The 25,057-nt window shown below is 41.5% G+C and overlaps 1 protein-coding gene across 2 annotated transcripts in view; it reads right to left on the reverse strand.

Moving 5' to 3' along the window:
• Positions 1-21,968, reverse strand: part of HHAT (hedgehog acyltransferase) — a 320,626-nt gene extending 298,658 nt beyond the window's left edge. The window contains exons 1-2 of one of the 2 annotated variants that reach the window (XM_032878104.1): positions 21,915-21,968; positions 7,821-7,954 (exon numbers count right to left, since the gene is read on the reverse strand). In XM_032878104.1, the coding sequence (XP_032733995.1) occupies positions 7,821-7,911 (91 nt within the window). In that variant the 5' untranslated portion in view covers positions 7,912-7,954; positions 21,915-21,968. Of the gene's footprint in view, positions 1-7,820; positions 7,955-21,506; positions 21,675-21,914 lie in introns of those variants that run through there. The other variant, XM_032878103.1, reaches the window with a different exon arrangement.
• Between the last annotated feature and the right edge of the window lie 3,089 nt (positions 21,969-25,057).

A 25,057-nucleotide genomic window follows, 5' to 3' on the forward strand; every position in this document is an offset into this window, starting at 1 on the left:
TTTTTTTTTTTTTTGAAGAAGAGAAGAAATCCACTAAGTAGACAAAACCTTTAGTAAATTCCCTAAAACAGAAAAAATGAGACATGGGTGATTCAAAACATTATATGATCTCCAACTGGATGTTCATACATTTGAAAATTTCAATGCAGAGGAAAAATGTAGGGGTGCCTGGCTGCCTCACGCAACTCTTGATCTCAGGGTTGTGAGTTCGAGCCCCCACATTGAGTGTAAAAATTCCATAAAAATAAAATCTGAAAAAAAAATTTATATATATATCTCAAATTGACTTAAGAAAACCTAAATATAACCTGAAATAACTGAAAGGTACTGAAGTTTTCAGTGAATCTATTTCCAAGCACTCCATGCCTAGACTAGACAAACTTACAAATAAATATCAAACTTCGAAGCTCACATCTCGTGCACTATTTACACAGTTCCATAGCACACACAAAAAATAAACTTCCCCATTCATTTTATAAAGTTAATGCTGATGTTAAAATCTGATGAAACGAAAAATAAAACTACAGGCCAATGAATCTCACTTAGAAATTAGTAATTTAGGGACGCCTGGGTGGCTCAGTTGGTTGAGCAGCTGCCTTCGGCTCAGGCCATGATCCCAGAGTCCTGGGATCGAGTCCCGCATCAGGCTCCTTGCTCATCAGGGAGCCTGCTTCTCCCTCTGCCTCTGCCTGCCATTCTGTCTGCCTGTGCTCTCTCTCTCTCTCTCTGGCAAATAAATAAATAAAATCTTAAAAAAAAAAAAAATTAGTAATTTAAAAAAAAACCTTGGAAACAAGCAGTTTATTTAAAAATACCATGGTCATAGGTTTGTTGTAGGAATCCATATAAGCCGTACTGGAAGATGTATAACTTTAAAATAGGTCAACAACTTGAAAGGGAAAAACTTTGCAATCATCTGAATAGGTGCTTTAAAAATGAATTCAACATTCACTGCTGATTTTAAAAATTTAGTTAAAGGGAGCTAGCCAGATTCCTTAGCATAATTAAAAAAAAAAAAGAAAAGAAAAAGGCAAAGTTTATTCAACTTTTCAGTAATGGTAAAAACAATATGGGAAATTCCATTAAAATTAGAATTAAAATAAAAATAGCATTCTTTCCCAACTACTGTATTGTTCTACAAGTCCCAGTTAAGCAATAATAGATGAAGCAAAACCATTAGCATGATCTGCAGATATTATCTAAACACAAAAATTAGGAAAATAAAAAATAAATAAATGGAACATTAAGAGAATTCAATAAATTGTTGGAATTTAACATACATAAACCAAAATAAATACCTTTAGATCAGAGATAATCAGCTACAAATTATAGGAAATATAACTGGAAAATTTCCCAATGATAAAAGGAAAAAAACAAAGACTCAAATGATCTAAATAGGAATTTTAGCAGGACTTATTATGAAGACCAGCAACGTTTACTAAAGGAAATAACAGAAGACCCTGAACGAATAAAGAAAAAATACCTTTATCTGTGGGTGGAAAAATATAATAATGATACTAATTATTTACAAATTTCTAGGGTTCCTAGAATTCTAATTAAGACACAATGAGATTTTTTCAGAACAATTTCATATATGTATATAGAAGAATAAACCAGTAAGAATAGCTAAGTGAATACATTATATGTTAATAAAAATAAATTAATTAATAAAAAAAGAATAGCTAAGTGAGGAAATGAAGAATGATGAGTGGTAACTTATTCCACCAAATACTCAAGTATTTTATAAAGCAATTTATTATTTATTTATTTGAGAGAGAGAGAGAGAGCACGGAGGGGGTGGTCAGAGGAAGAAGCAGACTCCCCACTGAGCAGGGAGCCTGATATGGGACTTGATCCTGGGACTCCAGAATCATGACCTGAGCTGAGGCAGTTGCTTAACCAACTGAGCCACCCAGGTGCCCTACAAAGCATTTTTAATTAAAACTGTGCAGTAATGAGGTACAAATTGATTGAGAAATCCACTGATATTCTCAGAAAAGAGAGCTCCTAACCCCAGGATCATGACCTGAGTCGAAGGCTGCCCACCCGAAGGCTGCCTAACCGACTGAGCCACCCAGGCAGCCCAAGAAGAAGTACTACTGACACAATCTTCCTGGAGAACAGTCTGGGGAAGTCCATCAAAAACCTTAAAAATATTCATGTAGTTTTACTCTGCAATTCCTCTTCTGCAAAGCATTCTTCTGAAAATCCTTCTGAGAAAGCTCTCAGGCATGACACAACAATACGAAGAGATTCCTTACAAAATAAGTGAGCTACGCATTCAACTCATACAGCTGGAATGAAAAGGAACAGAGCCAATCCAAAGAAATGATAAGAAATAATAAGAGCAGAAACTGGAGAACAAAAGGAACTGAACAAAGCCATAAGCTGGAAAGATCGCTAAGCTCTCTGACACAACTGGTCAAAGCAAAAAAAAAAAGAGGAGGAAGGGAGGGACGGAGACAATGTAAAACAAAATACACAGTAAGAGAGGAAAACAAAACTACAGAAGCAAAAAAATTTTAAATACAAGTATTATGAACCACAATATACCAATCAAATGGAAAACCTACATAAATGCATAGATCCCTGGAAAGCTACAAAATGTCAAAATAGGTACAAGATGAAATAAACTTGAATATAAATCAACAAATAATTGAAACAGTAGTCTAAGACTTCCCCTCCCAGCTGCTTTCCCAGGTGACCGCCAATCACTCAGGTTTTTACTGATGACAATCCGACTCTTTTCATTTCAAAAACTGCCTCAATCTGATATGAACACAATATACAGGCTTTTTTTAGGTGGGAGCATTAACTCTTTCAAGGTTACAGCACGGCAGATCTCATCTTTCCTCAGGGTAAGTGTACGCAGAGGGACATAAAAGTGTTTCTACATCTACCGAACCACGAGGGCATCACCTTGACCCAGCAGGTCCAGATTAGCCACCATGCTGCAGAGCTTGAGGGGAGCAGTCCGCAAGCATAGCAGATCACCACCACCCCAAGCCAAGGATTTCCATATGACTTAGAGATGTTCTATACCTGGTAGAGTAGGAAGGAAGAAAGGGTGTTCTGTTCAGTCCCTGCTGTGAATTTAGCAAAAGATTCCACTGGATGAAGGTCATTCAAGTTAGACTGCTGTCCCACACGGCCCAACAGCCCTGCCTCCCCAGACAGAGTGCAGTGAACAAGACGCCTGCTCCGCGCCCAGAGAAAGCAGCCATGCAGATGCCCACTGGTGGCATTTCACTGAACGGGTAGGTTTTGAGCCTGTAATATGTTCTAGGCACTCTATTTGCTCCAAATACAAGCATCCCAAAAAAAAAGTTTACAGAAGAGACAGTTTTCCCAGTGACCTACTTCTATCATGTGGCTAAGTAGCACTTTTTCCTGAATTAGACAGTACGACATGGAGCCAAGAAGACTTAACATTGCACCATTAAACACACTTTGGCAAGACAGGGGGATCCGGCTTCCATGAGCTGAACTGGCAAAAGTATTAGAGAAAGAAGACATTTCTTGGGAGCAACCTGAGAAACACTTTGGCACTGACATTTAAAGGAAAAACAGAGGATGAAAGAAGCTTCGGGCTAGGGAGTGGTCACTAATAAGTCCAACAGCACGACAGCCTCTGGATCAGCTGAGGTGCAGAAAAGCTTCCTACTATCCACAGAAGGATCCCCTCCCACCCCCATCCCAGCAGCCAGCGTGACACAGAAAGGAAACATATTATTCCAATTCTTGGATAAAATTTTAAAAATTTTAAAAATTTTATTGCAGAATAGACAAAAGGGCCTCCCCTTTTAAAGTGAGGTGCTTTAGTAATTATCATTAAATACAAGTGGCAGAATAGAACAAGATGTTGGGTCTCAAGTTGGACACCTCTGAGTTTAAACCCAGTTCCATTAGAACTTACTAGATTTTGGACCTTAAACTCTTTCAATCTCTGTATCCTCATCTGGGTGAAAAAGCACAGCACCCACTGTGAGAGACTCCTAGGATGGCGGCCATAAATTCCACTCACAGGCATGCTGCTCCAGCCATAAAAAGGCTAGACTACTTCCCTTGAATCTGGACTGGAGCTATGATTTGCTTTCACCAATAATGAGGCAGAAGTGAACTGTACAACGTCCCAGGCTGAGCTCAAAAGATCTGTAGCTTGTGCTTTTGTGCACTTGCAATACCCCTTCTTGAACCCAGCTGTCCTGCTATGAGAAATATAAGCCATGTGGAGAGTCATGCAGAGAGAACCTCTGCACACTAGGTGACAACTCCCCACTGAGGTCTTGGCCAGCCATATGAGTGAGGCACCAGATGACTGTAGTCCCAGCTAACACCACACAGAGCAGAAGACCTGCCCTGCTGAGTCAAGGAGAGGTTTGTTCAAAGGACAAAGATTCACAAAAATGAGTTAGTGTAATCCATAACATCAACAAGCAAAACACACACACACACACAAAACCATATGGTCATATCAATAGAGGCACAAAAGCATTTGACAAAATCCAACACTCATTTACAATTAAACACTCTCAGCAAACTAGAAACAGAAGGGAACTTTCTCAATTGGATTAAGAAACCTACAGTGAACATCAGAACATCAGAATGGTCAGAAAGCTTTCCTACTAAGATCAGAAAAATGGCAAAAGTGTCCCCTCTCACCCCTCCTTTTCAATATCATAATGGGAGTCCTAGTTAGTGCAATAAGAAAATGAAATGAAAGGTATATAGAATGGAGGGTTCCTAGACAGCTCCGTCAGTTAGGTATTTGCCTTCGGTTCAATTCATGATCCCAGTGACCTGGGATCAAGCTCCCTTTCCCTCTGCCATTCCCCCCCCAGCTTGTGCTCTCTGGCTCTATCTCTGGTCAAATAAATAAATAAAGTCTTAAAAAAAAAAAAAGTATACTGAATGGAAAGGAAGAAAAACAATTGTCTTTGTATGCAGATAATACAAATACCTATGTAGAAAATCCAAAGAATCTATAAAAACACTCCTGGAACCAGTGAGTGATTATAGCAATGTTGCAGGATACAAGATTTATACGCAAAAGTCGATTCCTTTTCTACAGATAAGCAATGAACAAGTGAAATTTCCAATTAAGAACACAATACCATTTACATTAGCACCCCCAAAAGTGAAATACTTAGGAATAAATCTAATACGAGTCGTATGTTAGGAGAACTAGAAAACTCTGATGAAAACTAAAACAAAACAAAACAAAAAATTTGAGAGATATTCCACGTTCATGGACAGGAAGGCTCAATATTGTTAAGATGTCAGTTCTACTCACCTTCGTTTATAGATTCAATGCTAGCAAGTTCCCTTGTGGACATTGACAAAATGATTCTAAAGTTTATATGGAAAGGCAAAACATCCAGAATAGCCAAGAATAAAGTCAGAGGACTGATATCACTCAATTTCAAGACTTATTATAAAGCCTCAGTATTCAAGAGACTGTGGCACTGGAGAAAGAATAGGCAAACAGATGAATGGAACAGATTAGAAAGCCCAGAAAAAGACCTGCATAAATTCAGTAAAGTCACCTTTGACAAAGGAGGAAAGGCAGTACAACACAGGAAAGATAGTCTTTCAACAAATGCTGGACCTATACATCCACATTCAAAAACAATGAATCTATATGCAGACTTTACACCTATCCCAAAAAGTAACTGAAAATGGATACTATAGATCTAAATATAAAATGGAATACTACTGAACTCCCAGAAGGTAATGCAAGAGAAAATCTAGATGACCCTGGCTCTAGGAGGTACCTTTCAGATACCCAAGACACAATGTATTAAAGAGACAACTGGTAAACTGGACTTAACCAAAATTTAAAATATCTTTTCTGCAAAAGACACTCTCAAGAGAATAGGTGACAAGCCAGAGGCTGGAAGAAAATATTTACAAAAATCCTATTATCCAAAATATACAAGGAACTACTAAAGCTCAAGAATAAGAAAATAACCCAATTAAAAAATGGGCAAAAGACCTGAACAAACATCTCACCAGGGAAGATTAGATCTATATGGCAATGAGCACATGAAGATGCTCCACATCACATCATCAGGGAAATGCAAGTTAAAACAATGAGATACTACTACACATGTACTAGAATGGCGAAAATCTGGAATACTGACATCCATTCATGGAAAAGACTACTGATGAGCTGCCATTCTTTCCTCCTCCAAAACAGAACTCTTGAACTTAGCTGGATAACTGGACTTCCAACCAAAGATTACATTTATTTGCTCCCCTCACAGCTGATGTGGCTACAGGACTGGGTTTTAGCAAATGGTATGTCAATGGACATGATGTAAGCAACTTTCAAGTCATATTCAGGAAAGAAGAAGGCCGCTCCTTCCCTTCCCTCCCCTCCCTTCCCCTTCCATTTCCTTCTGGGAGAAAAGGGAACATGACAGCTGGAGCTGAAGCAGTGACCTTACATCACTCAGTGAAGCCACTTGATGAAGAAGGCAGAGGGACATGGTAGAAGGAGCCAGGCTCCTTGATGCTGTCTGGACATCATACCAGCCTTTGAACAGTTATGTTGGAGGTTGTGTTTCTGCTGCCAAGCCTATCTTCGAAGTAATAGACCATCTCATAGGGCTGTTCTAAAGAATGAATGAGACAAGGTACATGTAGCATCTAATATGGTGCCAGACATAGAGTAGGATTAGCTCCCATACATGTGCCCTGGGAGCTCAGAGGCTCCAGCAGGGGAGTGCAACTACTTGGCCAGCTGGGACAAAAGATCAGTCCTCATCTACCGTAGCTGGTCTGTCTCTGCAACCAAGCCCATGGCTTTGAGTGGGACATCTGTCAGCTGGGAGAAAAGTCCATCCTGGGGATGCATATCCAAATCAGGCCCAGTGAGACATAAGGAGGTAGGTGTTCAGAGTAGAGGACTCTCAACTGTGCTTCCCAAAGCACTTCTACCATCTGAAGTGACTTTTCAGCATACTCTCCTGCCAAACTCCTCACAATAACATGCAATGTCTTTCACAGCCTTTCCCTGCCTTTTTTTTTTTTTTTATCTAAGCTCAACTTCTACCGCTGTCCCCTCACACTCTACACCCTGGTCCCACTGAGTGGTTTGTAGTTGCCAGACAATGCTATGCTTCCTAACACGCTAAGGTTTTGTCCCTTTGCCTGCAAACTCATCTCTTTCCACAGAGCTTCTGATGTTTCCTCTATTAAGCTGTCTCTGGTTGTATCTTATGAAAAAGCCCACAGTCCTCATAGCCTGAATGGCCACCAAGCTAAAGATGATGTTTTCCAGCCTCCCAGCTGTGTCCATAAGACCTGGCACTGGCTAAGTGGGGGTGAGCAGAAGTGATAAGGGTAACATGCTGAGCTCTCCTTAAAGGACAGGAGGATTCCCATCCCCTTTCCTATGTGCTGGGATGTGGATTTGATGATGATTCTTCTTCAACAAGCATACAAAGCACTAAACACAGCAGAACAAAAGGACAAAAGGAGTCTGGGCCTCCAACACCGTGAGCTGTCTGCACATGTCTGAGAGCAATGATGATGGAAGGGAGATGGAAGAGGTTACTGCAGGTCACCTCCACAGCCTTCAGCAGCCATTGAATCAAACCCTCCCTCCTCTTACAGGATCCCGTTCAAGATCCGGGGTTGGGGTAGAAAATCGTGTTGACTCCGATCATAAACTCCAAGCATCCCAGAGAGGGGAAAGCAAAGTAGGGTCCAAGTCATCCCAAGCCCACTGGACAATCTTCCGGAGTCTTCTACCTCTTGAGTACTTCCTTCCCCCTTGCTTTCTAGATAGAAGGTCAGGAAAGTTGGGACCTTACCTCTGGAAGCTTTGTAAACTTCATAGAAAGAATATAAGTGGAAGCCTAGTGAAGCCAACAGGTAAAAAGACAGTTCCCATCGGGGCAGCATTGTTCCTTGTGAAGAAGGGTACAGGCAGACACACTGAGAGTTTCTAGAAAGAGAAACAGAAATAAAAACGTTAAGCCATAGACATGACACTAGGGAATGGCATCATATTAGTTCACTTGCTGTCTAAGGGATCCGTCTCTGTTTAAAGTAATAGAGATAGAGCCCCAGTTATACTTCCTTCTGCCTTATGCATCCCGCATCCAAAATGTGTGTGCACACACACACACATGCCCTGCCTTCCTTGGGGTGGGCAGGTCTTCCCTAGGAGCTCCCACAGCCCCCAATCTGCCTCCCATCAGAATGCACACCAGACAGTCATGTGCTCCATGTCAGACAGGACTGGCTCCCCCTGTGGGATGGACCATTGGAGAACAGGGACCCTGATCTCTGCATCCCCAGTACCCAACGCAGGGTGTAGAATGTAGCGAGAGGGGACTAGTTCTCCATGAACAATAAATGGCTTCAAATCTTAAATAAAAGAAAAGTACAGATCCTCTCCAAACCTATTCTAAGGCAACAGCCTTAAACTCCTCGTTCTCCCCTTCATAGGTCATTCCACAGTTGTTTACATGAATGGGTGAATGAAAGCTGCCATCTTCCATCTTACATAAAACTTCTTAAAGGGAAGTGAATCACGTGACCCCCAGCAGCTGTGGCGGACAATGCTAGCTGCCCACCCCACAATATTTGGTCTCCCTTCATACACAGTAATGTAATTTTTATATGAATGCATGGATGCTAAGCTCAACTATATAGTGTAGCCAAGTGTGGGCATTTGAATAGTTCTGGCTGCAAGGCTGTGGTCATGTCCTTCCTGCTGGCCAGAGCTGGAACAGCCACCTTGGGCCAAGAGGTGAGAGCCGTGTGGGAAAACAAGATCAAGGAGCCTCAGTTCTTGACTCCATGTACCACCCCACCCCCAAAACTGCCCCAGACCATTTATGTCTAGACTAGTACATGAAAGAGAAATGCACTTCCAGATTGTTTCAGCCTCTGCTATTCTCAGTCTCTCTCTCTCTCTTTTTTTTTTTTTCCTCAGTCTCTCTCTTAACGGCAGCCATGTCTATATGCTTAGTATTAGAGCAGGTGATAGGAAGTCCTAAAATTCTACAAATTAAATGATCAGCTCCCAAGTAACAAAGAGTTAGTTAAATGGCTCTCAGGGCTTTAGTGAAGCCTCTCAAATATGTCTCACAATGGATGCCAAATAAGGAGCAAAATTTTAAGCCCCAAGCAAGCGTTTCTCATGTGAGACAGTAATGCCAAGAATCAGAATTCACACATCTCATTTTATTGAATGATCACCCTAAGGAACAAGGTAAAGCAAGAGAGACAGGCATTTTACAGATGAAAAATGTGAAGCAGAGTAAGACCACACAATGAGAAATAACTGAGCCAGCGCTCAAACCCAGGTTCTGGGCCCACTGAGACTCCATGCTTCCCCTCAGCCAGAGCCAGCCCCATTAATGCCAGTTTAAAAAGTCACTTGTCTCTACAGCCTGGCTCATAATCTACCATGCACAAACTCCTTTCTTCAAGCTAAGAGAGAGCAGAAAAAGATAAACTTTGGCTTTCAGAAAATAGGAGGTCAGAGTCAGCGGTCCTCTACCCAGAGTACCAACTGGCAATGACCTAAAAGTTGCTCAGGCAGTTTGGCCTCCTGCCACCTCAGGGATCCAGAAGCAGGCACTTATGCTTTCAACCCCAAACACTCTCAAACCCTCAACAATGCCTTCTCAGGTCCCCTTGCTCTTTTTCAGAACCATTTCTAGCTTTAAAAATTTCTACTCAAACTTAACTTTAAATACCTGGCATCTAAAATCTAAATACCTAAATACTAAATCTAAATACTAAAATTTAAAATTCTAGGCATAGGGGTGCCTGGGTGGCTCAGTGGTTTGAAGCCTTTGTCTTGGGCTCGGGTAATGATCCCAGGGTCCTGGGGTCGAGCCTCGCGTCGGGCTCTCTACTCGGTGGGAAACCTGCTTCCTCCACTCTCTTTCTCTGCCTGCCTCTCTGCATACTTGTGATCTCTGTCAAATAAATAAATTCTTTGATAAATAAATAAATAAATAAAATTCTAGGCATTTTAAATACCTAGAATACCTTAGAATCTCTGTAGAGGGGCGCCTGGGTGGCTCAGTGGGTTAAGGCCTCTGCCTTCAGCTCAGGTCATGATCTCAGGGTCCTGGGATCGAGCCCCGCATTGGGCTCTCTGCTCGGCGGGAAGCCTGCTTCCTCTTCTCTCTCTCTGTCTGCCTCTCTGTCTACTTGTGGTTTCTGTCTGTCAAATAAATAAATAAAATCTTTAAAAAAAAAAAAAAAAGAATCTCTGTAGAATTTTGTGGGAATATGGTAGTCTTCCCTTTAGTGGGAAGTTACCTTTAGCCTCTGCGTTTTAGGTGTCTCCTTTCAAAGGATGGTGGTATTACATTGGATGGCCTCCTCACCTCCATTAAGAATATGTGATTAGCAAAGTTTGAACCTCTAAAAATGCTACTGAAATGTGAACATAATCTTAGAGATGTAAGGAAAGTTCTGGAGGCCCTGCTGTTTAGAAGCTTTCCCGGGACATTCTCTTCTAGGACAATTCCTTTGCATTAATGAACTGTGGGGAATGAAAAAATTCAGTGTTAAAACATTTCCCTTTCTGGAGCTCTTAGCTATATACTGTGTATGTTTTGCAGACGCCTACACAAAGATACATCATTACAAGCAACAAAGCAGCGGGGCTGCCTCTTCCCATTTAAAACGTGGAGACTGGGGCGCCTGAGTGGTTCAGTCGGTTAAGTATCTGCCTTTAGCTCAGGTCATTATCTCGGGGTCCTGGGAATTATCCTGGGGTCCTGGGATCAAGCCTCACATTAGGCACCCTGCTCAAAGGGGAGTCTGCATCTCTCTCTCCCCCCTTGCCGTTGCCTCCACTTGTGCTCTGTCAAATAAATAAAATCTTTAAAAATAAATAAAATAAAATGTGGAGACTAGACCAAATAACCTCCACGACCACCACACACTCACTCACATGTCCTTCTTAACAGGTCCTTCTTCCCTATACCTCTCTTTTCAGCTCTTGCCCACCTATCTCATGAAAATTCTTCTCCTCAGTGTTTTCTTCTGTATTCATTTCAGCTGTGCCCTTAGAAAGCAAATCAGAGTAGATATGTTTAAAGAATTTAACAACCCAACAGTATCAAAGAAAAGGCAAGTTGGACATTGGGGAATATAACTAGAACTTTTATAAATATCCAAACCCATAAAGGTTCCTAAATACGCTCAGAAAGTTCTCAAGTTTCCATTTCTCTTTCTCTAAACAAGCATGCTCTTCTTTAGGGATAGGCTATCATGATGACATCAAAGAGGTCCTTACTCAAACGTGTTAGTAATGCTTCTTTTCTGTTGTTCACCTACAGATCCTGTCCTGCAATAGCACTATCAGCTTAGTGGGTATCTATCTGTGAGACAGCCTAATCACCATTTGTAAATTACTTCTATAGGAAAAGCCAACCGAGAGCAGAGCAGCATAGCCGGAGTTTGAGTAAATGCCAACCTGATTACTCTACGTAACGGAGGCTGTGCCACTGACATGTGAGAGCTAAGGAAAGAGGCCGGGATGTGTGATGGGAAAGGGATGGGGCCCCGGAACTCTGCCACCTTCGCAGGAATACTGGTCAGTGAAGTACAAATGTGAAGTAGTACAAACATAGATAGCAGAGGTGAAGGGAGAGCAGGAGCCACGTGGCAGAGGGTCTTAAACATAAAGAATTGCAAGTTTGCATTTGATTTGCTGAAGAAAACTCAGGCGTATGAGCCCGTACATTTAGCTATTTGAGTGAAGCTTCAGGAAGAAGCCCTTTGACAGTGTGATCATCTGGAGGCAAGGAAAGCAGCGATTCAGGAGGAAGCAGAGAGAAAGTTCTAGAACCAAGCAACACAAATAAAGCACAATTAAGTCGTACCTGACGTGAAACTAGTCTAGGAAGCAGGATTGAAAAAGAAGAAAATAAAGAACATATAAAAGCAACTCCAAAGCTGTAAGATCTCAAAAGCCAAATATTATTGATGAGAGTAGACTATTTGAGGCAAATGAAGACAAAGAGAGAAAGTAGATTTAATATCAGGTGTTGGAAGGAAATCATAGCAGGTTTACTCTGGGATCAAAGGAAAAGAAGTCAAACTGGAGCAACAAGGAATTTCACCTGCATATTGGGGTAAGAGCCCGTGAGGCTAGGTATTTCAAAAAAGCATTTCTCTGGGGCTTACAGAACTCCAGAGGCCCACAGAATAAAATCCTAGCTATAAAATGGCAAGAATTCCTCAGCTAACAGAGTTTTCTCTATACTGAAGAAACATACATTTGCGTTTACTTTGTAATTTAACACTCCACCTGCTTTCAAAGACATCATCTACTCTACTCCTCACCAGGAGGGCTAACGGTTAGCTCTTTTTCAGGAATCAGAATCCTGCTCAGGGAAAGCAGTGATCTGCCCAAGCGCACAGAGAAGCCAGTGATGGCACAAAAACCAGAACCCAACTCCCCAGCTCCCACTCTTTCACAGACAGAAATCCTGTTCCTTAATCTTGGCAGAGAAGCACAGCTCACTATGCCAAAGCCAAAAATGTGCATAAACATAACTTCTATAAGATGCTTCCCCCCGGCAATTTCCAATATCACTTCAAATGTATCTTTATTTTTGATGCATGCTACAAATGGATTCCAACACTTCCATTTTAAATGTTTTCTGCTCCTTGGTCTTGATATTTCCAGTGCTGAATGAGCTATAACCACATACCCACACGCACCAGAGGACTTTCAAGACCGCACTCTCAGCACTGAGCTAATAATCGTTGGGTACCAGCATCACCATCGTCACTTCTACCAATTAATTACCAGTTGCTCAATGTCCTAAACTGAAATTTTCCTCCACTTAGTTTTCTTATACTTTAGTAATAGCTGTACTATAAGCACTCTTTATAGGCTACCTATGCTAAGCAAGCACTTTACAAGTATCATCTCATTTAATCTTTGTAACAACTTCTCAAGGTTGGTACTTCTGGTATCCTCAAACCAAAGCCTAGAAAGGTCAAGAAACTTGCCCCAGGTCACACAGATGGTAAGCAGCAGAGCTTAGCTTCATACCCACCAAGTCTAACTTCAGAGCCTTCCCTCAGCCCTATTTTTTTAAATTAACATACAATGTGTTGTTTGTTTCAGGGGTACAGCTCTGTGATTCAGCCACCTCCCTATTCTTACGAGGGGACGTGATTCATTTTTTTCCGTGTCTATGATGAAATCAATCCATCAGGAAAGCTAGAGAGTTATACAAGCTACATACAAGCAAAAGAAAATTTTAAAGTCATGCGTAATGTAGATACTCCTAGGAAGAAAATTTGTAAATCAACTGGATGTAATCAAAACACACATGAACCATCTAACTCACACTTTCCTTAAAAGACTGACTGAAGAAGACAAACCAAACCAATGTATTCTGGTAGAAGAAGGGAAAGTCAGTAGTCACATAAGGAGAAGGGCTGAGTAAAATTGAAATAATTCTAAATTTAGAAACGAATGAGCACTCTGGAAGTCACAAAGTAGTAGAAGTAAAAAGAGCACATGCACACTGAAATGACAATGGCTTTGGAGAGAATGAAAGAGTAGGATAATATTCTAGCACATTTGGAAAAATTATGAGACTTGCTCCTTTGTTCGATGAAACAAACTTATTTTGCATAATACAAACTACAGGACTCTCATGAGGAAACCCAAATGCAGACACACTGTGTCCTCTCAGTTTTTGCCAAACCCTATTTAGGAGTCTTACAAAGAGTTTTATTCCTTTACTATGTAATACTAACAAAAAATACTTCTCCAAACCCAGAAAGGCTTCACTAATAGAGTGATGATGGTGGCTTGGAGGAGGTCTGCTGGACAGGACAGAACATCTAATTACAGAATATTTTAAAATACAGACACTACTTCCAAACATGCACCAAAATATCATGTATCAGTTATGTCTCACTGCACCATAAACCACCCCAACACATAGTGGCTTAAAACAACAAAGATCCTTTTTCTTCATGATTCTGTGGGATGGCTATGTGGGCCATTCTCCTGCTCTTACCTGGCATCACTCGTGTCACCAAGTCACCACACAGCTCAGTAGGGGCTGGAAGGGCCAGCAAGACCTCCCCCATGCCTAGCATTTGATGCTAATTCTCAGCCAGGTGCAGCGCTTCTCTTCTACACAGATCCGGCTGCTCCAGGAGGCCCGACTCTTCCCAGCACAGTGGCTTTGGGGGTTCCAAAGAACAAAGGCAGGAGGGGCAAGGTCTCCTAAGGACCAGGCTCTAAAATTCACAGAACACTGTGTTGGTCCAGAGACCAGTCCAGAATCAAGTGAGAAGAGGGATTCTACCTCATAAGGAGAGCACAGCAATGGCACCTTCAAAGGGGACACAGCCTACCACACCAGTATGTGAGAAGTTCTGGAAAGTTAGTGGGAAAACTGCAGTTCACAAGGGAGCTTTAGCACATGAAATGTCACAAAGATTGATTATTTGTACATAAAATGAAAAAAAATAATAATTATTTTCCCTAGATCAGAACTGCAAAATCACTAAGGACCCTGCTGTCATCTGGTCTAATCTCTAGTCAGTTTGGGAATTCCTTTTACAAAAACCTACCTGACCATTTCCAGTAACATCAAGAGTCAGAAAAACTTTTTGTAAGCAGTTCTGGTTATTATCCTATTTTTCCTCACATCAAGTCAAAAACTGGTCCCTCTATTTTTTTTTTTTTTAAGATTTTATTTATTTGACAGAGAGATCACAAATAGGCAGAGAGGCAGGCAGAGAGAGAGGAGGAAGCAGGGAGCCTGCTGAGCAGGGAGCCTGATGCGGGGCTCGATCCCAGGACCCCGGGATCATGACCCGAGCCGAAGGCAGAGGCTTAACCCATTGAGCCACCCAGGCACCCCTGGTCCCTCTATTTTTAAAAACTTTTTGTCAGTAGTCCATTTGTACCTTCTGGAACTAAAGGTATGGAGGCAGATTAATGGGATTACGTGGAGATGGCTGTGGTGTCAGAATTCCAAAGTTCCAATCCCAGCTCCACCTTTGCTACTTCATAGCTGTATGCCCTAAAACAAGTTGCATAACCTCCCCATGCCTCAATTTCCTTACGTATAAACAGGGATGGGGCACCTGGGTGGCTCAGTGGGTTAAGTCTCTGCCTTTGGCTCATGTCATGATCTCAGGGTCCTGGGATTGGGCCCCACATTGGGCTCCCTGCTCAGCGGGGAGCCCGCTTCCCCCCTCTCTCTGCCTGCCTCTCTACTTGTGATCTCTGTCAAATAAATAAATAAAATCTTAAAAAAAAAAAAACAGGGTTAACAGCAATTGTTGTAAGGATCAGATGAATTTACAAAGTGGTAGAACAGTGCCTTGGATTCTGTTCTAAAATGCAATTCTTTTTGTTTTTAATGTTACTGCTATTATACTAAAAAGGCTTAATTGTTTTCTCCAATAATACTTCTTCAAATATTTAAAGATAATTAATGCCACACACTCCATCCCAAACCTTCTTCCAGGACAGATATTCATGATTCCTTCTACCACTTCTTCAGTGACTTAGTTCCTAGACCCTTTACCATTAATCAGTTGTCCCTGTATAGTACAGGTGTCTAGACCTGAACCTAAAACTCCAAACGTAGCAGACAGTAGGCACCGTGACTTCTATTCTTCCATTAACTATACTTTAAAATAAAGAAATCTAGATCCATTTCTTCATTCAGCAAGTATCAGTGAGCTCCTAGTGAGATTCAGGAAACTTATTTGTGAGGCAAAATATAAAATCCCATCTGGGAAAGCCTTCAGATAGGGTACTCCCAGAAATGTCCATGTGTTAATTCCTGGAGCCTATAATATAGTTCCTCAAAAAACAAAGGGATTTTGCATTTGTCATTAAGTTAAAGATGGGGACATTAGCCCTGACCATCCACTTAGGCCCAGTGCAATCGCAAGGGTCCTTTTGGGAGGGTCCGGGACAGAGAAGATGGGATAATGGAAGCAGAGGTTAGCGTAATGTGCTCTGAAGATGAAGGAAGGGCTCACTAGCAAAGACATGGAGGCAGCATCAAAAGGCAACAACAAAAGAGTCTGCCCTAGAGCCTCCAAGGAGTGCAGCCCTGCCTACACATTTTGGACTTCTGACCTCCAGAAGTGATATTTAACTTCTGCTTTAAGCCATTACGTTTGTAGTAATTTGTTACAGAAACAATAGGAAACTAACATGCCACACCTGCCTGGTGGGAGGAAAGTATCTAACCAAAAAGATTTACATTTAAAAAAAAATCAGAATATTTTTAACTCAACTGTTATAAAACTTAAATTGTAAGAAAATTAAATCTAAAACAAAATTTTGTGTTCAGTTCGCACCTTGGCATTTTTTTGGCTTCTACCTCGCAGTCTCAATATCAAACAAAGCTCTAGGTCTTTTTATAGGAACTGCCATTAAGCCAGACCTCTGTTGTTAAAGAATGCCAGAAAGGAGTCACTTTTTTAAGTCCCTAATTCACAAAAGGTACTAATGTGCTATTATATGGTTTCTCATGAAAATTCTTAACCTCCTTTAAGCCTTTTTAATCACCAGGAATCATGTCAACTACATCTTACACTCCCCAGATTAGGGGCATTTGAATGAACCAAATATTTTATAATATACTACTTTAAGTAAACTTTCATTAAAATGTACCTAAAATTAATTTAAATTTTTTAAAATTAGTTAAACTTTTAAAAATTAAGATTTTCAAAAAGCAGATTCACTAGTCATTGCCACTAAGATTAAAAATCAAATGCCTTGGGGTGCCTGGGTGGCTCAGTGGGTTAAGCCTCTGCTTTCGGCTCAGGTCATGATCTCAGGGTCCTGGGATTGAGCCCCGCGTCGGGCTCTCCGCTCAGTGGGGAGCCTGCTTCCCCCTCTCTCTCTGCCTGCCTCTCAGCCTACTTGTGATCTCTCTCTCTGTCAAATGAATAAATTTAAAAAAATCTTAAAAAAAAAAATTAATTGCCTCAAAATTCCCCTAGCCTGATTTCTATCATCTTAATTCAGTTGGGCCTGTTTTTGAACCCACTCTGCTGTTTCTACCTTCCTTTTGTTCAGCTTCATGCGAGGCTCATCCACAATCTGTTCTCATTCTCATTACTGAAGAGCAGTCCATTTGTATAAACTAAGCAGTTGTCCATTCCACTACTGATGAACATATGGGTTGTTTCCAACTTGAGGCCATTTTGAATAACAGTGTTCTGTACATTCTTTGACATGTCTTTCAGTACCCACATGTCTGCTGTGTTTATCCAAGAATGGAGTCGCTGGGTCATAGGAGATATAGATGTCCAGCTATAGTAAATGATACACCAAACAATTGCCAGGACAGTTGCACTAAGTTTTATACCCAGCAGCAATGTATGAGAGTTCCAGTTTGTCCACAACCTAACCAGGACAGGTATCCCCCACTTTCTGAAAGGTCAGATTATACCACTTTGCTTTTACAAAAGACCTACATTAGTAGCTATTTTTGTTAACCAAAAGAAATACAAAGATTTCCACTTCTACAGAAAAAGGCAAGAGGAGACAATGGCACTCCATGTTTGTTTTGCAGCCAGCACTTACAGAGGGAGCACACCCCCCAGCAGCAAGAGTGGGCCCAGGCTCCTTCCCGGGAAACTACTACGCTGAGGGTCTCAGCATCACATCACCAGAGCTCTGAACTCTTCCACTTGAACATCTGTGCTTGGCCTTCATTTATTCTGTGCATCCACCAGCGAAATGTATCCTAAGGTATCAGAAAAACTTAAGAGGGATTATTCTGGGGGTCTGGAATGCTCAAAATTTTTCCATATAAATTAATGGTAATTCCTCCTTTGCTTCACATTTCAGCTTATGAAAGATTTTACAGGAACTCTCTGCTTTTGGATAGCGGGGGAAGACTGCATATACTTAGCCCTCACTCTGGTGAGTATAGAATGATAACGCATTCTCATTTTAATTTGCATTTTCCTAATTACTAATGAGATTAACCATCTTTTCATGTGCTTAAGAATTTGGATATCTTCCTTTGGGAAGTGACTTGCCCATTTTTCTATTGGGCTGTCCATTTTTTCCCCTAATGATTTGCAGAAGTTGTTTCTACATTGTGGGTAGGAGTTCTGTATTGGATATATGTAATTACAAATATCTTCACCATTCTGTAGCTTACTTCCCACTCTCCTTATGGAATCTTTAAATGAACAGAAGTTCTTACTAATCTTGTTCCTTTATAATTGGTTGCTTTTTGCGTCCTATCCCACAAACTTTTGACTGTCTCTAGGTAATAAAGATATTTTACTTTGCTTTCTTCCAGAAGCTTTATTATTTCAGCTTTCACATTTAGGTATGTGATGTATCTTAATTACTATTTGTATTTGGGATGAGGTAGATGACCAAGAGTCATTTTGTCCAATGGAGATCCAGTTGGCCTAGCATCATTAACTGAAAAGGCCGTAGTTTCTCCAGTGCACCAAGGTGTCACTTTTGTCACAAACCACACATACATGTGATATAAGTCTGATTATGGATTCACTACTCAGTTCCATGGTCTGTCTAGCATAGTGCCAATACCATACTAGCATATTATGTATTGATCTAGACATCCAAATTTGCTTTTTCTTAGATTATCTAGAATTTCCAAATAAACTTTAGAACTGGCTTATCAACTTCTATTTTTGAGAAGACATCTGCTTGAATTGTGATTGGGATTGTGCTAAATCTATAGATTCATTTGCAGAGCAATGACATATTCTCCATTGTTTAAATCTTTAATTTTTCTCATTAATGTTTTAGCTTGCAAAAAGTTTTTATCATGAATCAGTGCTCAATTTTGTCAAATAATTTTTCTCCTTTATGTGTATGTAGTTAAATTACATTTGACTTTCTGATGTCAGCCGAAGTTTCCCTCCCTAGAGTAAGTCCAAATTGGTCATGGTTTAGTCTCCTTTTTATAGACTGTTAGATGATTTACCAATACATCATTAAGACTTCTGCATCTTTTGTGTGAGACTATAACCTGGAATTTTCTTGTAAATTTCTTCCTCATCACGCTTTAATAACAAGATTATGCTGGCCTCATAAAAGCTGCCAGGAATTGTGTCCTTTTTCAGTTTTTTAAATGTTTGGACTATTTCCCTTATGAAATCATGTGGGTTTGAAAATTTTGCTTTGGAAAGGATTTTAACAACAAATTTAATTTCTTTAATAGATACAGGACTATTTTGCTTTTCTAGTTCTTATGTCTTAGTTAAGGGTTTGTTTTTTTTTTTTAAGTATCCATTTCATCTTAACTTTCCAACATATTACCAGAATTATTCACATTTAAAATCTTTTAAATGTTTTGGGGATATACAGTGAGAACACCTTTTTTCTTCTCTGGCACTGGTAATATCATACTCCATTAAGGTTTACAGGCACTCTCAAAAAAAAAAAAAAAAAAATCTCCTGTACTATGTGACACATAGCCACTAACACAAGACTATTCTCCAGCAGAATCATCCACAGGAGCAGAGTTTATATTGACTATAAACAATTCAACAATTCCCTCTCAACAGCTTTTATCACTAGAAATAACTGAACCTGAGTAAAAGGAGACACTAACTGAAAGACAAAGAAATGGGTATTTGTAACGCTCTAGGGTGTCCAGCAAATACTCAGAAGAAAAACCACTAAGTAGGGTTTGTAACCTTGGATACCCACCCCACCACCTCCAAGACATCCATAGGTAGAATTCAGGAGGCCACAAACCTATAAAGTCACTCATACAGCTTTATTTTCATGAACTTCTAGAACAACTGCAGGATTTTTATAAATATGACAACAAACCATATTAGAAGGAGTTCTGGCAACTTTGTCACCAATAGAAATCAGATACTTTCGTTACACAGCGCAGTTACTGCAAATATTGGGAAATATTATTTATGTGGGCATCACTACTTTGAAATTATGAGTTGATAGAGCTAAATTTTGTTACTTAGTGCATTAATAAACACAAAATACTCTTATCACAAATGTGGGGGTTTGTTACACTATTCTGATAACTGTTTCAATGTAATTTGTAACTCTATTAATTTTTTAATGCCTTCTAAAAATTGGCCTCCCCAGACTCCAAAGAGATCCATTCATGTGTGTGTATACAAACACACACACACATGCACACACACTTAAAAATCTTACAAGGAATTAAGGATTTCACCCAAGGGAAGCAACTCCAAAGCAAAAATCAAGGAGAATCTTTCCTTGGCCAGGCCCTCAGCTGCAAGCAGGAAACACTCAGTTAAGTAAGGCCTGGGCTGGCTAGTTTTTGATGTTACCTACAGAGTTCCTACCAACATCTAGCCTCCCACAATGATGACTGGTCCCTCGGAGACTCAGCCTTGACCCTAAGTTAGTCTATCTAACCTGCTGCCCAAGGAGGGAGCAAAATAAATAATAGATACAGCACAGGCTTTGATCCAGAAAAGGGAGTGTAAAACTCAGCCCTGAAATCTACTAGTCTGTGCCTTTGGCATCTCCTCTCTTCTGCCGTGAAAAAGGATAACACTACCTACCATCCCTGGTGACTGCAATTTAGGTACAGTGGATTCACAGCACCTGACAAGCACATCGGCCTTGTTAGTATTAGTTGAATCTTTCAGGTCAGAACTAACTGTCCTTGTTCTATACTAGTCACAATTACGGACTGCCACAGAGAAAAAAGAGGTAAGAATTATAGAAAAGATGGAGCATGAAGAATGGAAGCGGCGGGAAGACTGTACTTGGTTCTTCAAGTTCCAGTATAAAAACCACCCCCTCAGTGAAGCCTTCGCTTTCGTCTCCTGTACCCACGGCACTTAAGTAAGGCCTAAGCACCCAGCTCTGAGAGTGAGTGCATGAATGAGGAATACAGCACAGAAAGAGACAGACAGTGAGTCTAATCCCCATAAAATGCAAACCACCAAGGACGCCAATCCCCTAGTAGCACAGCTCTGATCCAAAAGCCATGAACCAAGGAAGCAGCACATTTCTTAACACCAAGGCCACCCCAATACCTGGACTGCCCGGGGGGTGGGGGGTGGGGAAGCTTTCCACGTAAAGACCGGTGCCACCTGCAGGCTAGACTTTGAAGACGGCACCTGAGTCTGAAGAGTAGAAACCAAAATAAATTAACTTCGGGGGTCACTTGAGCCGCAGCAGTAGGACCGGCGCACGTCCAACACTGCCTGGGGGACCAGCGGAAACTAGGGACCAACGCCGGAGAGAGGCCGCTGGCGGGGGCGTGCGCGGACTCCGCCCGGCCTGCGGGAGCCCGGCCACCCCGCGGGGAGCCCGGCGTGCCCCGGGGCGCACGGCCCACGCCGCCTTTGTCTCCACGGCGGGACGGGGCGCCTCCTCTGCCCCGCCCCCGGGCCCACACGCAGGAACCGGGGTAGGAAACGGAAAATGCCTAGAGCATTTCTGGTTCTCCAGCGAGCACACCACGCAAGTCAGCACGTAACATCCCCGGGACCCGCTACGGGCCCCGGCTACCAACCTCCGGGCTGTCCCGGGCAGCGACCGCCGTGTTCACGCGCGCCACGAGTCCCCAACAACCCTCTCGGCACTTCCGAGTCCCGGCGGCGGCGGCGGCCGGCTTCCCGGGAAGCCGCCCTCTTGCCCGGGAGCGGCAGTTGGAGAACCAACCCCGCGCGCGTGCTCGGAGCGCGCCCCCGGCTCCAGGCAGCCCGGCTCGGACGCGCGCGGCGCTCCGGGAGCCGGGCAGCCGGCCAATGGGCGCCGGGTGTATGGGGTTCTGGCGGCGGGCGGGCGCCCTACCCCATCCCCCCCGTCTTCCTCGCTCGCCCGCACCGGGGCTGCAGGTTTGTCCGCCGGGCGGTGTCTGCCCCTTCCGTTTGCTAGTTGCGGGCCCGGGGCTGCCCCGCACGTTCCGAGCGGAAATCACCTGAAACTCCAGGGCGCTCTAAATCCAGCCCAGTGGTCCCCACGGACGCTCAGCAGGCGGGAGGAGGTAGCTTGGTGGGGTGGAAGGAAGGCGGGCTTTGTGGATTGGCTGCTTGACCTGCTTGCGGTGTGAACATAGCCCCTGGAAGCATCCCGGCCCTCCTCAGTCAAGCGGAAATACTTAACTTACTTAATACTTCACTTAATACTTAACTTACTTAATACTTAAACACTTAACTCTGCTTGCCTCAAGAGTTAAGAGTGGAGACCGAATGGGATGAACGTTATCACCCGTAAAGCCATTTACAGAGATGATCACCACCGCAAAATGTATACCAGTGATTTAGAATGGGTTGTAAAGAGTAGACGTGACTTCGGCTGAGCGTTGTTAATCAGAGGACAGAGCCTGCCAGAGTTCCACAGACCTACCTGAGCCAGAGCACCACCTGGCTTTAAAACCAGAGGCATCTGAATCCCTCTTCAAGCCAAAGGAATCACACTCCCCAGGGGACGGGTGTCTCAGGTGGTTCTATGCTCAGGTAAATGTGGGTAACTCTGCCTTAGGCAGTAGGAAAACACAGGCTCTAAATTTAATCTAGCCGTCATTGAAATAGTCCAGGAGATTATCTTTCTGACTGAAAATTTCTCCGAGAAACCAGAGCATAAACTCTGAAAACAGGAACTGTCTTCTCTTTCAGCGCTCACCACCCCCCACTCCCACTGCCTAGTACAAGATGGTTTAGGTAAGCAGGTGTTAAACTAGCTCCAAGTAGAAGTGCCAGATGTACCAAATAAAAATACAGTCTGCCCAATTGAAATTGAATTTCAGATGAATAACCAATACTTTTGAGATATCAGTATGGCCCATACAATATTTAGGAATACTTATACTTTAAAAAAGTATTAGTTGCTTGACTGAAATTAAAATTAATTGGGCAACCTGTATTTTATCTGGGAACCCTCAGCCTCACAGACGGAGTGGCAGAAATAACAACTCAGCTCAGGTAGTGGCAGACTCGGGGACAGGAATGAGATAACAGTTCCTACGTTATTTCTAAATGACACTAGTAGACAATAATGTAGGTTCACTGTCCTTTACACTTAACCCCTTTCTACACAAACAACACAGCCACCTGAAAACACATAGAAAAATAAAGGCAGTTATAGTCATAAGTACATTAGAAACATCAATTAAATTTTAAAAAGTCAAAATGTAAAGAGAAGCAATAGACTAGGAAAAGTACTTGCAGGCACTATAATGCAAAGTTGTTACTTGTTATTATATATGGATTAAATAAGAAAACTTAGAAGCCTGCTGCAGGTGAGTAATAAGACACATAAATAAAGAATCCAATAAAAAAAATTGTTGGGATACACAATTAGGAAACATACTGCAGAAAACTTAAAGAAGTGCAAAGTGGGGGTGTCTGGGTGGCTCAGTGGATTAAAGCCTCTGCCTTCAGCTCAGGTCATGATCCCAGGGTCCTGGGATCGAGGCCTCTCTGCTCAGCGGGGAGCCTGCTTCCCTTCCTCTTTCTCTGCCTGCCTCTCTGCCTACTTGTGATCTCTGTCAAATAAATAAATAAAATCTTTAAAAATAAATAAATAAAAGCTTAAAAAAAAGAAGTGCAAAGTGAAATAACACATGATTTTCATACACAAAGTTGGCAGAAGTTAATAAATGACATTAAAGGAGCACCTGGGTGCCTCAGATGGTTAAGCGTCTGACTTGGTGTCAGCTCAGATCATGATCTCAGGGGCCTGGAATCGAGCCCCGAATCTGACTCCATGCTCAGTGAGCAGTTGGCTTGAGATTCTTTCCCCTTCTCTTTCTCTCCCCCTCTGCTCCTCCCTCTTGCTTGCATATGCACGCTCTCTCTCTCCGTCTCCCTCTCTAAAATAAATAAAATCTTTCTTTAAAAAAAAGTAACTTTCTTTAAAAAAAAAATAATAACATGGCATTAAAGACTGGCAAGGGTGCCGTGTGATATCACTCACCACTTTTTAGTTAGGTAAACAATTTGGCAGTAGCAAAACCATTCAAATGTATCAAAATTCCTAAAACCTTCTGAACTCTGTTTATGACAATAAATCCAAAGGAAATTATCCATAATGTAGAAAATACTCTTTATGAACAAAGATTTTAATTTTAACTTATATCATTTTAACTAATTAATAAGAAGGGAAATGTACTATAACATACCAAAATATACTATAATAAAGGGGAAAATATCATGGAAACTCCTGAATTTTCCAAAAATAAAAAAGTAGAAATTAAAAATGTATACACTCTTCAGTCTATTAGATATACAGCTTTTTAAAATAATGGCCACCGGGGCGCCCCGGTGGCTCAGTGGGTTAAAGCCTCTGCCTTCAGCTCAGGTCATGATCTCAGAGTCCTGGGATTGAGCCCCGCATGGAGCCCTACTTCGGGCTCTCTGCTCAGCAGGGAGCCTGCTTCCTCCTCCCTCTCTCTCTCTCTGCCTCTCTGCCTACTTGTGATCTCTGTCTGTCAAATAAATAAATAAAATCTTTAAAAATATTAATAATAAAATAATGGCTACTATTCATATGTGATATGACAAACTATATCTTTTTTAAACCTGTGTGTGGAAAAATAACTGGAAATGATTGAAAAGGAAATAAAGTTAAATTTGGGTGGTGGGACTAGCTTTATTTTTAGTTTTTCCACATTTTTATTAAATACAAATTAATTTTATAATAGAAAATTAATGTGTTACCCCTGAAAAAAAAAACCTTTTCTTTCCGTAAAGTTAGTTTTAGGGACTCTAGAATCTCACTTTTGTATAATCATATACTTAATGCTGAGACTTTCTAAATATTTAAAATCTCCTTAAAACATTTTCCCTAAATATAAACACCTTAACAAACTTTGCATGTTATCTGTTAACCTAGAAACTAGCCTTAGCAAATTCTTAGTCCAATGTTGAATTCATAAACTTAGTCAGTCACATAAGTATATGGTAATTAAAGTGACTTAAACATTTCTTAAAATTCAGCAAATCATATGAGGCCTTAGATTTTTCTCCCATCAGATTACATTCTGAAAGAGGACAAACATAATAGCATAGACCTTTTTTTGTAGTAGTAAAATACACATACAACATTTACCATCTTAACCAA

Source organism: Lontra canadensis, unplaced genomic scaffold, assembly GCF_010015895.1.
Source record: "Lontra canadensis isolate GAN:19392208 unplaced genomic scaffold, GSC_riverotter_1.0 scaffold63, whole genome shotgun sequence".
Lineage (NCBI taxonomy): Eukaryota > Metazoa > Chordata > Mammalia > Carnivora > Mustelidae > Lontra > Lontra canadensis.